Source organism: Pogona vitticeps, chromosome 5 (genome assembly GCF_051106095.1).
Source record: "Pogona vitticeps strain Pit_001003342236 chromosome 5, PviZW2.1, whole genome shotgun sequence".
Lineage (NCBI taxonomy): Eukaryota > Metazoa > Chordata > Lepidosauria > Squamata > Agamidae > Pogona > Pogona vitticeps.
In genome coordinates this window covers 130,208,573-130,223,578 of record NC_135787.1, presented here as the reverse complement: position 1 = coordinate 130,223,578, position 15,006 = coordinate 130,208,573, and the positions used below count along the sequence as shown (strand labels likewise).

The window sequence follows — 15,006 nt, the reverse complement described above, 5'->3', positions numbered from 1 at the left end:
CTTTATTTAGCTTAAGGTAGACTAGAGCTCAGTGGCTTAGGTATCTGGCTGTGGAGCCAGAGGTTGGGAGTTTGATTCCTCACTGGGCCTCCCATGAGTAGAGCCAGCCTGTGTGCCCCTGGGCAACCTCAGACCCCCAGAAGAAGGGAATGGTAAACCACTTCTGAGTACTCTCTACCCAGAAAACCCTGAAAGGGGTTGTCATGAATCATAATTGAATGGTTGGAACTTGCTTATTATTAGAAGGAGACTCAGAATTGCATGGTGGGAGGAGGGAGAACATTTTTTTTAAGTACTAAAGAGTGAACTGGCAAGCCCTAGCTAGAGCAGAAGTGTGAGCTGAGAAAGAAAGCACGGGATCAAAGGCACCACCCAGGCTTCTAACTTGCAGAAAAGGTGAAAATAAAGGTTTTGTAGGGAGGATGCTGTGAATTGTCCCTTTTCCATATTGAGTTTGAGTTGGTGAGCCTGCCATCCAGGCTGATATCATTGTCAGACAATGGGAAATACTAGTAAGGACTGAGGGACAAAAGAAAGGATCAAAAAGAAAGCTGCAACTAGCATAAGAAAAACTTCTGTTTCATTAAACATCTCTAACAGAAATCAAAAAACATGTTTGCCAAGAGACTTATGGCCTATGATGCCTTTCAAATAAACTGGAATATGCAAATTGCTAGATTAGTTTTTTTTTTCATTGATGTTTTGTTTTTCTTGTTCCTCACCCTCCACCCCATCCCAATTTTCTAACAGTGCGGCAAATTACCCTCTTGGACTAGGAATAAACAGAATTAATATTCTGGTAACAGATGAGTCTCAATTGCCCCATGAGGTTGTCAGCATCTACAAAATTATTATCTATCGAGAAGACCGCCCAAGCTTGCCATTGTTTGATGACTTCATGGTGTGTGGTTTTGTGCAGGTACTTTGTTTTTCCTTTTTGAAAACAGACCTTTTATCCTTAATTCATGCCAGTTCATGTGTCCTCGTACAATGAAATAATCAACGGCTAGATGGCATTTCAACACCTCCATTCTGTCTTTAATCAAATATTTTATGCGTTTTCACTTTCCTCTGCTGTTTTAGCCAACCATTTCCCTTCTTTCTGTCCATATTTTCACACTTTTTCAAGGCTCCCTACATCTCTAGATCCTCCTGTACAGAAGGCTCCATGAGCATGTGGATGATTACATATTTGCATATTGAATATTTGCATATTGTCTCTTAACAGAGCTTGGAAGTTAACACATTGCAAATAGCAACATCAGCATTCTATCTGCCTGGAGGTAATGAGGCCGGGAATGTTATTTTTGCAGAAAAATGCAGTGTTTGGCACATTGTTCTGTTTGGTACTATAGCAAATAACATTTGTCTTAAAATGGTGGTGAGTGAGGTCATTTGGGGGAATTTAAGGCCAGTTTTGTATTTTTAAACTTTATTTCAACAAGGAGTTAAAAACATAACTCAAGTATTGGGCTCCTAAGGCATTACCCTTAAAACAGTGAGCAGCAAGTAAATGTTACAAGTTACTTTTGAAAAATAATGGGAAATGTTTAGCAAATAATTTAACATGGTGCCAAGAAGGGGGAATATGGTTCTGCATTCTATCCCAAGAACAAGAAAGCACTCCATGTTCTCAGCATCCAAATTGTCCCAATTACAGTTCCTAGTGTCTCCGGGTACCCTAGGCAAGACATTCTCTTTTAAATTCTGTAAAGCCAGGGTTTGCATTGACAGCTGGGACAGACAGTACAGAGTGTAATGGACCAGTAGTTTCCTATCTGCCTCAACTCTCTCTGCACATAAAAAACAAGTAATGGAAAGGTTCCCCGCTTCAACTGCTTGACTTTGATTAAATGCACTTCATAGTCAGAACAACTTTTCTCTTCAAATCACTTTGTTGTTGGTATTTTAATTTAGGAAGAAATTTTAAGATGGAAATGAGGACTTGTATGTGAACTGTGAACATCTGGCAGGGAATTTGAAACATGTTATGACTTCTTATGCACACATGGGGCCTCCTGGATTGTCAGTCCCCCCCCCGGTGGTGCAAAGTGTTTTGAAAAGGAAGGATTTCCCAAAGGAGAGAAGTCTATGGCACACAGGCCTGCTATTTTAATGGCCAAAAGGCAGAAATCCCACCATGCCTGGCCAAACATTTGGGCTTGCATGAACTGGCTCTTTGAATCCCAGCCAATATACGATGGTAATGTTAATGAAGCCACATCCCTTTGGTGATGAATTGTCCCAAAGGAAAAAAAGAAAAGAAACATGCAAAATACTTAATGATGACTTCCTATTTTGCTTCAGATCTGAATTGATTGAGACACACAACATTCTTTGTAGCTTCATTGTCTTAGGGAGCTCTGTGTGTGTGTGTGTGTGTGTGTGTGTGTGTGTTTTGGGGAGGAGGGGTTCTGGAATACATTACTCATGCTAGCTGAGTTTGCCTGTGCTAGAGATCAGAGACTTCCATGCTTTCTTCTTTTTAGTAACCAGACACCTGTTCTGTGAGCAAAAGGATAAACAGGGAGCGAATGGATGGGCTCTTCTTTTAGACACTTGACTAGGCACAACTGGACTCATGCAAAGGAAGGGAAAGGTCAAAGACAGTGGCGTGGTCTTTCTCACAGCGGGGTTTCAGTTGAAAGTCCAATCCTGAGACTCTTTTCTTTCATGTCTAATCCCGTTAGGATATTCAGGTTTCACTGCAAGCTGATACTGTGATGAAGGTTACAATACAAAGGGAGACCTAGGGATGTTGTTTCCAGTCTGCGAACAATTCTCATGCATTTGAGTAATCCTGGATTAAGTTCAAGGCTATTCAGTAAAGAAGTGTGCTTTTCCAAAACCGTGCAGCCCCTAAGAGTACCAAATTATTGTTACTTCTCTTTTTTGCAGTGCCTATAATATCCTCATTAAAAGCAAATTAGTCAGGAGATGAACCGGTGAGCCACGATGGCATCTTAAGCTGCTTCAGTTTCCCCTTGTGTGAGTTGTGCTCTTTTACAAGACTGTGTTTCTTGCATACTAAGAAGGTGCCAATTTTAGGTTTAGTTTGTGCCAAATTAAATGATTATTTAAAATATGACTTCCTGTATAAGTACAGAAGAAGCTTTGCAATTGTTACTTGAGGCCCAAATGTTCATATTCCAAATAGATTTCTTATTGCTGCATAAGACACATATTGGAATAAATAGATGGGAGGTACTCAGATCAGATGCATTGTATATAATAACTTTAGATCTGTTCTTTGTTCATGAGGGTTCTAAAACTGATCATGATTCTGAATTGTGTGGCACTGGGAAAAGAAGATTAACTTTAAAAAAAATAAAGACAAAACCCATCAAGATCTCAGCTAACATAAGTTGAGACAAATATATTTTCTGGAACATAATAGCAAAAATAATAGGGCAATGTAAAAACAAAACCATAAGATGCTGCACCGCTGTTTGAAAGACACCACACAACCACACATAACTTAATATAACTGTAAATGACAGTTTACTGTTTTTTTCTCTTTTAGAAACATTTGAGGGTGTTAAAGCCTCACTAAAATTTTACTGAAGTACCTTTAAAGAATAGAGAGAGTGAGAATGGCCTTAAAATAGTTAATGGATTAACTGAAACTATCAACTGACTGAAAACTTTCTAAATTGTTTCAAAAGCCCCCTCCCCCAATTAATCAGGCATCATTTTAGAAAAGTAAATTGAGTTTCCTCCTCTCCCTGTCTTGATTTCCCCTAACCTCTTCATTTTTCTGTTCTCTGTTTCAACTGACATATACCATTTCCTTCCCCTCTTGGCTTGGACAAAAAGGCTTTGAGATGAGTAGCTGAAGAGTCAAAGCCCTTTCGCATACCCATACTACTGAAGGTGTTGGGCTGGCAATGGCATGGCAAGGAATAAGGACTATCACACCATTGCCAAGGCGGGCATCAAACAAAGTATGTGTGAATTGGGTGCCAACATGCATGTTATTCTATTCTGTTCCTGATCCAGAAAGCATGTTCTTTTACTTCAGAAATATTGAGGTGATGCTCATGTAGGTTTATGCAAGTTTGATCAGTTAATTTATTGATACTGGAAAAGTTGTCCATGTTTTTAAAGGGACAGCTTGCTTTCCTAGACGGATTCTGTTATTTGTTTGTGTTGAGGGTTTTTTTTGGGGGGGGGGCAACTGTTTCCTAGGTCTCTGAAACCACGGAGTCCCTATGCTTGAGAATGCTGAATGTATTTTTGCAGTTGACCACAAATGAATGAAATAACATTGGCAGACTGTTTTCATTAATGACCTGCAGGCTGAGGAGGGATTAACTCTGTGTTCCTCTTAGCCAATTTAAATTCCCTTTAAGCTCTCCTTTTTCTATGGCTTTTAGCCTTTCCTCCTCTGTTCTGGATGCAGAGATGAGGTCCTTATAATTAGCTATGATCTCACTCTTCATTAAAATGGAGTCCCCTGTCATGTCATGGATCCTGGCTAATACAACACTTCAGATATTTTTTTTTACAAGTGTTTGGTAAACTTCCAGGTGGCCCTCTCCCCTCCTTCCCCCATCTACCTTTTTCTGATTAATATATTAAAGAACATTCTATTCTAGCAAGTGTAATAAAGCTGAGGAAAATAGAATTATGTGACTCTTCAGCTGACGATAACAGTCCAAATTCAAAAGGTTTCCTCTAAGCTTCTCATGTGCTTATTTTCTTCCCCACTTTCTCAGACTGAGACTGTGGTCACATGGATAATAAGAACTGAATTTTAGCGTCATTTAAATCAATTTAGATTTTGTCATTCACACAACGCAAGGGTGAAATCGATTTATATGGGCTGCAAAGTGAGTTTCTTTCAACTGGCCAGCAGTGGCTTCTTAAAATCACCTCTAAAATTGATTCCATTCAATTTGGTTTTGTGGATGTGAATGGTGCTGTCATTTTAATTTGTGTCTATGTGGATTTTGGGTGGTGGGGCACTGCTGTTTTTCCTTTTAATGTTTTTTAAATTTTTCCCCCTTAAATTGTTATTGCTGCATCACAATAGGCTAGACAAGATGATATTTTCACTTGATTAGACCCATCACGTTAAAGACAAAATGGACAAATTGGACATACCTGTCTTACCAGCCTTCCACATTCATATGTAGCTGACACATATAAAATTCAGTAGCGATGGATGACCCCGCCATTTTCAGTTCCTCATATAGTATTGACTGTACACATGCCAGCTACATTTCCGTGTACTGCTCTCACATGAATGGCACATTACTGGCAGTTCCCACATTCATACCAGTACTTATATTACTAGAGGGAATAAAGGCCTTTAATTAAATCCACAGTTCTTACTCTCTGAATCCCCACCCACTTGTAGATATTTTGATGCCCTCCCGCCATAGCCCTATAAAATCAGAAATAAAGTGGCTGCATCAAAATGCTTCTTCTCCATACGACTAACCTGAGTTCTGGCTTGCACTCCTTTCCAAGCAAAACATGCTGGAAAAGGATGGGGGAGCAGGGAAGGAGGAATAATCCAGTATAGTAATTGTTGGTTCCAATCTGGTTAATGTCAACTAGGAACAATGACAGTAGACCAATAGGATCTTCTCAGAGCTGCAGCCCAAAAAGCTATTTTCCCCATCTCTGCACTTGTTAGAGTTGCTGAGTTTTCTGGTTAAATAGTGGAGCCATACTGACCCAAAATGTAAGCCAAATGTTTGGACCTCTGTTGTGCTACTTCATTCTCCACATTTTTGCTTGTTTGATTAGTGTGTTTTCAAGAAACTAATGTATTCATTTCTATGAGTATAAATTTCATCCATCCCAACCTGCTTGGCTCACTGCTTCTCTCTAGAAATGAAGCCCTGTTTATGAATTAGGAGGTGCAGTCACTGAAACCTTTTGAGCCTTGTCCCAAGTCATCACTCTTGAGCTCCACCGACAATGTGAAGTAGCCCGATGCACTTTCCTCTTGATGAGTCAGACAATAAAGGGGGAAAGAGGATCTGCCACTATGGAACGTTTCCAAGTGTTAACAGATCATGAAAATTGGCAACAACTGTTTTGCTGAGTAGCGTAATCTGCAAGCTGAGGGTGGATAATTTCACAGTAACAAGTGCTTGGTGTTTGAGCTGCGGTCACATTTGCCTTTCATGTCACTCGGGCCTCCTGAACGAACTTCAGGAGAGAAGAAAGCTAATGCAGCTGCTTTTGTTAATCAGGCCCAGTGGCCTAGCCCCTCAGGGAGGCTGGCAAAGGCAGATACACACTGGGAGACACACAATCCTTTCTGATTAACAGTGAAAGCTGGTAAAGTTACCCTCTAAGCCTGTCTGGTCCATCAGTCCTAGAAATGTAATTTAGATGATTGTCTGTGTGCCCGTTAAACCTTGTGACCCACTGTTAGTCTGTTTGAAGCTTGCCTGCTTAAACTTGCTAATAGGGACAATAGCAGGATTAGCTCAGGGGTGGTGAAATAAGAGAGCAGTGGAAGAAAGATGACAAAAAGAGTGGAAGAGAACTTCCTCCTTGCAAGTGCCTGCAACACTGAAAAGGGAAGATTTTTACTATCTAAAAGATAGTAATCTATGCAACACTGGTTCACAGTTCACAGCCAGAAGTGCATTGACTGTTGGTGATGGAAGGGAAAGGGTTCCTGTTCAAACTCAGCCAAGCAACTATTTGAATGTGCTTTAGCCTCTTTTTATAATGAAGGCTGGGAGTGAAACCCTAGCTTTGCTTACTCACATGCAGATCCAACTGAAATAAGTGTTTGGATGTTTGTTTTGATTGCTTGGTCGATTAGTTTAATCAGATGTGTTTAGGATGGAAATATTGACTTCCACTAGCCTGGCAAATCATCTGAACGTTTTGGGTATGTGTGTGTCAGGGCAACAGTATTAAACTCAATCTGAAAGGCTTGAAGCAAACCATAGGGAGTGATAAAACCAGCAAGGGATACTTTAAAGGCAAATGGAAATAACACTGATGTGTTTTTGACATTAAAGTTGTCAAGGTCAAAAGGACCACACTCAAGCAATGGCTTCAGAGCACTGTAAAACTTTACAACTCACTGGTAGTTTGAGTCTGTAGTGGTCCGTCACAGTTGACATCTATCCCTTAAAGGGTTAATTCCAGTGTGAAATCAAATAACTGTATTAATCATATCAATGGTCACCTGGGTATCAAAATAAAAGTTGTTTCATTGTTTGATTCCAGGCAACACCAGCTTGCCTGTTTCTAAGTGCTTTATTCATCTAAATGACTTCTATGGATAAGAACACAAAAATTACTTCAAAATTGTTGAAAACTTGACTTTTGTTTCAGCATATTACTTAAAAATCATTCTTACACCTATGTATAGGTAGGTACAAATGCTTTAAAATATATGAAGATTAAACTTAACTTGCAGGAAAATACTTAAGATTAAACTTAAGTTGCAGTTAAATACTTAACCAGAAAAATGCTGTATATTTCAATTATAAGCTTTTAGCTATAAAAATTGCAGATACGAACTTAAATCATGTTTTAATCCAAAAATACATGAGCTTATATCTTTATAGGGAATACTTAGAGAGTATGTCTCTAAAACACATCACTAAAAAGTAAAAGACATTATAATTTTGAACATTCTTTAGCTTCTACCATATCTAGATACATATGAAACATATTAGGTTTCTTCAGCCAAGCCATTGCCATTTGCCAGTTTGAATCTATGGAGGGAAATCCACGTTCTCTATGTGTTGCCTCTGTGATACTGCGTATCCTGCTTGCTTCTTGCTTCCAGTGCCTGGTGCCTAGTATCTGTGCTCTTGGTATCTAGTATGTGTGCATTGCTGCCTCTTGCTTCCCTATATTTACATTTTTCTCTTTTGTTTATTTTTCCACAATCAGCAGGCATGCTTCCAGCAATTTGCTACAAGACCAAGTTGCTGCAATATGAAACACATCCCATAAATATTCTAAGTGTATCTCTAGTGTTTTTGCTAAGTAAACAAACTCATAATGAAGCAAATTCTTGTTTATATTTTGACTTGTTCCCGTGAACACCTGCTAACCTAGCAAATAGTTTTTTGAACTAATTGCTATCCTAGGCAGGTTGCTGATGAAGGAATCTAGGAGAACACCAATTTGCTATAAACGCATTGTAGTACTCTAGGTCTTTCCCCCAATGTTTTCTTATCAGTATTTACATGTCTATGCTCAGGTGTTAGTTTGCTAGGAAAACCTTTACAAGGCAGTGTCATTTTATGTTGACCTTGTTTTCCTTTTGATGGCTTTGGATGGACAGCTAGCTGGTCCTCTCGCAATGACATTTCGCATACTGCTGTTTAAACCTCGTTTCCCTAAGCATAATGTAGTGGAGAATAGATCCTGCCGGTTTTGCTGTGCTCTGCTCCACTTGCTTTTTAATCCTATTTTACTCTTTTTAATCTTTTTATTTTTAAATTTAATTGCTACAAAGAAGTTTTTATTTATTCGTTTACCATTTTTGCTGCTTCTTCAGGCCTGTGTGACTTGAAAATATTGTTGTGCAACTGATTGGGGATTGAATTACACTCTTCACCCGCCTCCCTCAACCTGAAAAGTCCCCAGGAGAGCTCAAGGCCAAAGAAAGGAGAGGAGATAAAACTACTGTGAGATTGCCGAGATTATCAGGAAACATCCAGATTTGCCTGAAACATTTTGTGCTGCATTATTACTCAAGTTTGGAGTAGGAAAGTGAGAGTGGGGAGAGGAGAAGAGAAGCCTTATATAGGCAATGAGAATGGTTTCAACCAGAAAGGGATATAAATCCCTTGGTCTGTTTCCGACAACTACCAATTCCCCTTTAAAACAGTGGAGGCAAACAAAAATCACTTAATTCTTCTCTGAGAGCAAGAATGTAATGGTGAAGGAAAACAGAGAATCATACCCCACCAGCTCCTGTCTGGATTGGTCCTTGGACCTCAAAGGTACAAAAAGGGCCCTATTAAATTGGGCCTATTAAATTTAATAGGTCCATTAATATGGCCCTATTAAATTGGCCACTGAACTCTCTTGTTAAGAACCGGATACCCGAAATGATAACGCAGTTCTCAGATAAGTCCAGTCTGTGAGAGGAATTGAAGACACAACCCTCAATGTTGAACTTAGATAAAAGGAGTGCAGCTGAAGAAGAATCCCCAACTCTAACTCAGGGCCGGGACAGCCTGTTAGTTGAAGGCCAGCTGCGCTACATAATAGAGGACATACAAAGAAAACTTTCCTAAATGAATCCAACAAACTTTTAACCACCTTGGTGGAGATTTGCAAAAAGCTATGATTAAAATCTGGCTCAGAGGAAATGAAAAATAGATCATGTCCAAAGGCTGCTTCTACTACCAAACTGATATGCAAAAAGGCATGTGAGAAAAGGGCTGCTAGAAGGAAAATAATAAACACTAAAAAGAAAAGTAAAAATATAAAAAATCCCAAACCAGCTCCATACAAAAAGATAATTAAAGAAACTTTTTATATTACTGGATAGTAACTCAGCACAGAAAAGCACAATGCAAACAGAGAAGTTAATCATAAAGTAGATCCAGAGGAACTTGCTCATCTCTATACTAATGCAGAGAAGTCTCTCCCTCACTCTCTAGAATGAACATTAGCTCAAGCACAGAAACAAGTTACCAAGAATCCTCGGCGTCTGGCTCTACAGAATTCTAGACCATCACAAGATGGGATCAAAACAGATCTGGGATGGAAACTAGTCTTGAACAGACAAAAGTTAGCGCTGTTAAATTTCCCCAAGCCAAGGGAATTCATATCACAATATAAGCATAAATTGCTCTTGCTAAATTTGCTAGAATCAGTCTCTTTTGGAACTTTTACCTTAGCCAATTTTATATTGGTAGACTATATATACCGCAGAAGCTCTAATGCTTGTGCAATTTTCACATTCACAAAAAGGAACTCAGTTGAACGGATGTATGAATACAAGGACATATTGACTATAATGGGTATATCTGTGGTAAGAGTCTTTGAGAATCATGTTCCACCTTTGCCATTGGGGTTCTGTACATCAGGTCATGTTGAAAGTCTTCAAGCTACAGAAAGGGGCAGCATTAACCTTAATAATTTGGACTGCAATGACACTTCTTAGGGGAGATTTCCACCAGGGAAAAACCCAAAAGTTGCAGAGTTGGCTGAAAGTGACCTACAGCAGCCAAGGGAGAAGGTAATGGAACACACAGAATCCTTGGAACCAGATGAAAAAAATCTCTGAGGCTCCTTCCAAGCTCTACCCTGTGATGCACAGAACGATATAATCAACAGAATTGAACTTTTAAATGAACATTTAATAAAAATAAGGGCAATGAAAGAAAGATCAAATGAACATACTCCCAGTCAGACCATCTCAGAGGACACCCTTAGTGGAAAAAAAAAACTATTCTAAAACCAGTACCCAATGTCCCTAGCATTGGGACACAGACAAAAGAACAAGGAAAAAGAGAAATAGACTTTTCAAAAAGAAATCAAGAATTTCAGAGGGAAGAGATATGTACCAAACAACATCGGGTCATAGTAGAATTAAACCCCTTGTTTAAAAAGCCTGCTCTAAAAGAAGTTTCTAGTGATTGGAACCACATTTCAAAACCAGAAATCATGACTCCACCTACCTGCACTCGAATGAGACAACTGGATGAGGAGGAAATTGGTTCCCCTGAGAAAGTTATCAAGAATGCAATTGGTACATCCAACTATGTCATTTCCATGAAGTCAAATGTAAGCAGGTAGAGTCCATCAATGGAGAGGATTGAACCTGCAGAGGGAGATATCACCACCCTTGAGATATCCAGAAAGGAAAATGAGGCCCCAGAAAGAAGCAAAATTCCACCCAGCAAGAAGATAGTAGTAGACTACACTGATACAGTGGCTTGAGGGGACAACTCTCCAGTTCACCAGCATGTCCACACAATGTGGACAAACCAAGCAATCATACAAGAACACGATATACCCTTCTGTTCCATAACTGGAAAGAGTACACATTCCTCTGATAAACTCAATTCTGACTGAATTTCGAATCATCAACAAGACCTCTTGCTGACATTTCTCTCTTAGAACATCGCTCGCTGGCAATGGAAGGTGATAGACCTCCTCCTTCCAAAGTTCTATTGGAAAACATGATATTGTATGTACTTCTTCAGGAAACCTGGGAGAGGGAAGAGCTGGAGCTAAATGGCTTTGCAAGTTATCTACTAAAAGCTGACCTTAGCTCTAGAGGCGGTCATTCTAAGGGAGGCCTTGGGATTTTATTGACTACTAAGCTACAGGTTACTCATGTCACCTCAGTACCATTATTTAACATAGCAACCCCTTGTAATTTTTATATAACTGCTTATCATATTCTGATCTTTGAACTTTCTTTGTTGATAATCAATGTTTATATACCACCTTACTCCAAGATCAGGATTATCTGGGTTACTATTGATAACTAAAATAAATTCTGTAACTCTTTCGATTTTATACTTACTTTGCTATGGCATTTTTCGCTCCATAAGACGCACCTTTCCATAAGACACACCAATTTTTTAGGAGAAGAAAACAGGAAAATATAATCTGTTTTCTTCGCTCCATAAGACGCACAGACTTTCCACCCCCCTGTTTTGTGGGGGGAAAGTGCGTCTTATGGTGTGAAAAATACGGTAGCTAATGCAAATAAATGTTGATTGCTTGTTCTTATACAATGTGACAATGTTTGCATCCTTCATGTCCTGTGGTACTCCACCTTCAGCAAAGACAAAAGATTTCATACAGCTGGGTGGTGATTATCTCTTTATAGCACTTCAGCAGGGATGTTCTCTTTCTTAAGTGCCTTGCTGAAGGCTTTTACTTCTGCTAAAGTTGATTCACTGTCTCTCTTCCAAGACAGGCAGGCACTCAATGTTATTTAGTGCCTCTTTGATTACTACATTCTCTCTGGAATATAGCTCAGAGTAGTGCTGCACCCAGCTTTCCATCTGCTGTGCTTGGTCCTGGATGAGCACACCTGTAGCAGACTTAGTGTCATTAGGAATCAACAAATGGCTATATTTCACCACCACCCCCAGTTGTTTCTCAGAGCCAGAGGAAGTCTGCAGGCATTGTAGTTTGTTATGAGGAGATAATGCCTGTAAAATTTCAGACAAGTACTGACATTGAAGGGAGAGGGAATCCCAAAGAGAAATGCCAATAATCTTTTTAATTTTTTAAATGGAAATAGATGCAATTTGCATGGTTACATCTTTCTGAGAGGAGCAAACCTGTCACATTTCACAAGAGCTGGTGAAGAGAGTTTTATGCACAAGGAGCTTTTGCAGGGTTTTAGAAAAGCATGCATAGTATTGTGTGCTTCTAAACAGAGAATGTAACAAAAGTAAAGGTAATTCTAAAAGTTTTATTCATGCAAATTTGGTGCAAGATATTGGTTGAAATCCTGTTGTTTTGTTACACATCCAGAAAGCAAACAGCATAGCATTCAGTAATTCTAGCTGGCAATTGATGAGTCTCTTTTGGGATTCTTAAGTATGTGCACCGAAGGGATCTCAATGGTGACTCATTAATTTCCAGCTAGAAATAACTGGATGTTACATTGTTTGCCTTCCACAAGCCTAGCAAAGCAGCAGCAGCAGTAACTTGTTTAAACTGTATATTCAGTAGCAGTAAGTTGTAACTGAATAAATGAAAGAATAGGAAGAACTACTCAAGTCCATCCATATGGGCAAATATACATCAGGGGAAAACTACTCTAATATCTTCAAAGTGCTTCAAAGCGGTCCTATAGCTGTATGTAACATTCCACTATACATTTAACATGCCTGAAATGAACTATTATCTTATCTCCTCCCTGCTTCCCTTAGGGACTGATGAAATGGAATAGTTAAAAAGTCAGGATTTAAACGTATAACTCACTAGCTGAAGACATTTTGTATAACAGGAGAGGACTTACACCTGAAATTGTTTTGGCAGCAGCTGCTGCTTTCCGACACTGAATGTTGATTGTTGTTATAATACAAATAAATGTTGTTCTTCTACCACCACATGTTTCCCATGTGGAAATGGTTTTTTCATCTGTGGGCATTAGGCCATCTTTGGTAAAAAAAAAAAAATCAATATTGAATTTACTTTATTGTCATTGTACCTCCATACAACGAAATTAAATGCCAATCCACATGTGAGAAAGTGATAACATTGTGGCAATAGACAAATCTGTAACAACGGCTTCAGTTCTGTGGGCAAGATAGTCACATTTAATACTCATCCCTGTGATATATTTCTCCTTCACCAATATATCTGTTGCTGCAACATAACTTAGAAATCTTAAATATGTTTCTGTACTGGTTTCATTATTTGTGTATTGCACAGCCTTGTTTTCATTATCTCACTAGAGTGTGAGGCACTGTGATGCAGCTAGAGGTCCAGAGCTTGGTTGCCCAGTGGTTCTGAACTGGTGTAGATTCAAGACACATAAAATGCTCTGTGCTGTGAACAAGTTGTGCAGCAAAATAACCCACAACTATGTAAAGGGTACAGGATCCAAGTAGTCAAACAGTGGCTTCTGGCTTCTATAAACCACTCAGAACATTTTCAGCAATGGGTTACCCTATTATTTGCTGCTTCAGCCATGGCACATCAAAATCCTTCCCTCATTCCTCAGTTTGACCTCCAGAAGTCTCCCGAACAGCATGAGCTGGCTTACGGATTCTAGGGCTTGTGGTCCATAATAGTAACTCTTCCAGGTTTTGCTATGAATTCTGTGAACAAAATGTAGAGATTTTGTAATTATGTTCATAAGGTGCAGCATTGGTCTGTATATGTGAAACATTTTCTCAGCTGCATGTAGAGAACAGTCCCTGATGTTGGAGAAATGGGGACATTCTAACACAGTAAATCAGAAGCCCACAGAGGTTTGGATAGTTAGCACAGGCTTGACATTCTACCATCTGTGGTTCACCATAACTCTAGCCTTGAGTCTTCCATATATGTGCTTTACAGAATTCCATGGCAGTCTCTTAACAATTGCGCTGCAATTATATGTCTTTAAAATGATGAAAAGAAGACTATTTTCAAAGCTAAAAATATTGTTGAGTCTCTACTGGTACATCATCATCATCAGGGGATTAATGAGGAGCTGTTGTTGTTGTTATCATCATTATTATTATTATTAACTTCTCACTAATGCCATGTCAATAAATAAAACTGGGTTGGGCTACCATACTTTGGAACAAGCAGGAAAAATTGATCATCTGTTACACATGCATAATCTAAAACTATATGTAAAAAGTTTCACTGAGATAGAATCACTGCTAAACACAGTGCAAATAGTGAAGATATTCAAATAAAATTTAAAACTGACAGATGTGCATCTCTGTCTATACAACATGGCAAGATCCAAAAACTAGATGGAATAGAGTTAGTTAAAAATGGTGATATTATAAAATCACTATCAAGTGGTGAAAATTATAAATACCTTGGAATACTAGAAGCCAATAACATCCTGCGAGGAGCTGGGACAAAGCGACGAGAGCTCACTCCGTCACGTTGATTCGATCTTACGATTGCTGGTTTTCTGACTCTGCAGCACAGGCTTCTGCAGTTTAGCCCGCAGCGCCACCATGTCCAGGGAATGCAAAAGTTTAAAATAAAGAATTTGACAAACTAAAAAAATACAGAGATCAGGCAATCAAAACATCTTGCTTTTGGATGAAACACACCTCAGTGATCCCCATAGTCATTGGGAACAATATCAAGAAATTTCACACTGTTATAAGCAGTTGCAGATCTCAGAAATAACACCATTAGAGCTACAAAAAACTTGCAATATTAAGAACAGCATACATACAGTGCTGGTATTTAACAGATACTTCAGACTCTTCCAGTCCCATTTAGATAGGAGAGTTTGGGCCCTGGTCCGTGTCATTCCCTCACCCAACCAGGTCGCAGTAATACGCAGCAGACTGCTTCTTTCATCCATCCTTAAATGAATGAATATCGCCATATTGTGAAATAACCTGA

General features: G+C 39.1%; 1 protein-coding gene and 1 long non-coding RNA gene across 2 annotated transcripts in view; both read left to right on the top strand.

The window, feature by feature from the left end:
* Positions 1-15,006, top strand: part of CPED1 (cadherin like and PC-esterase domain containing 1) — a 131,770-nt gene that overhangs the window by 73,160 nt on the left and 43,604 nt on the right. Inside the window, exon 16 of the mRNA XM_020807332.3 lies at positions 751-919. Coding sequence (XP_020662991.3) covers positions 751-919 — 169 coding nt within the window. The remainder of the gene's footprint in view (positions 1-750; positions 920-15,006) is intronic.
* Positions 9,513-10,462, top strand: LOC144583250 (uncharacterized). The gene is made up of 2 exons (XR_013536947.1): positions 9,513-9,637; positions 10,324-10,462. It is a non-coding gene; the product is annotated as an uncharacterized LOC144583250 (long non-coding RNA).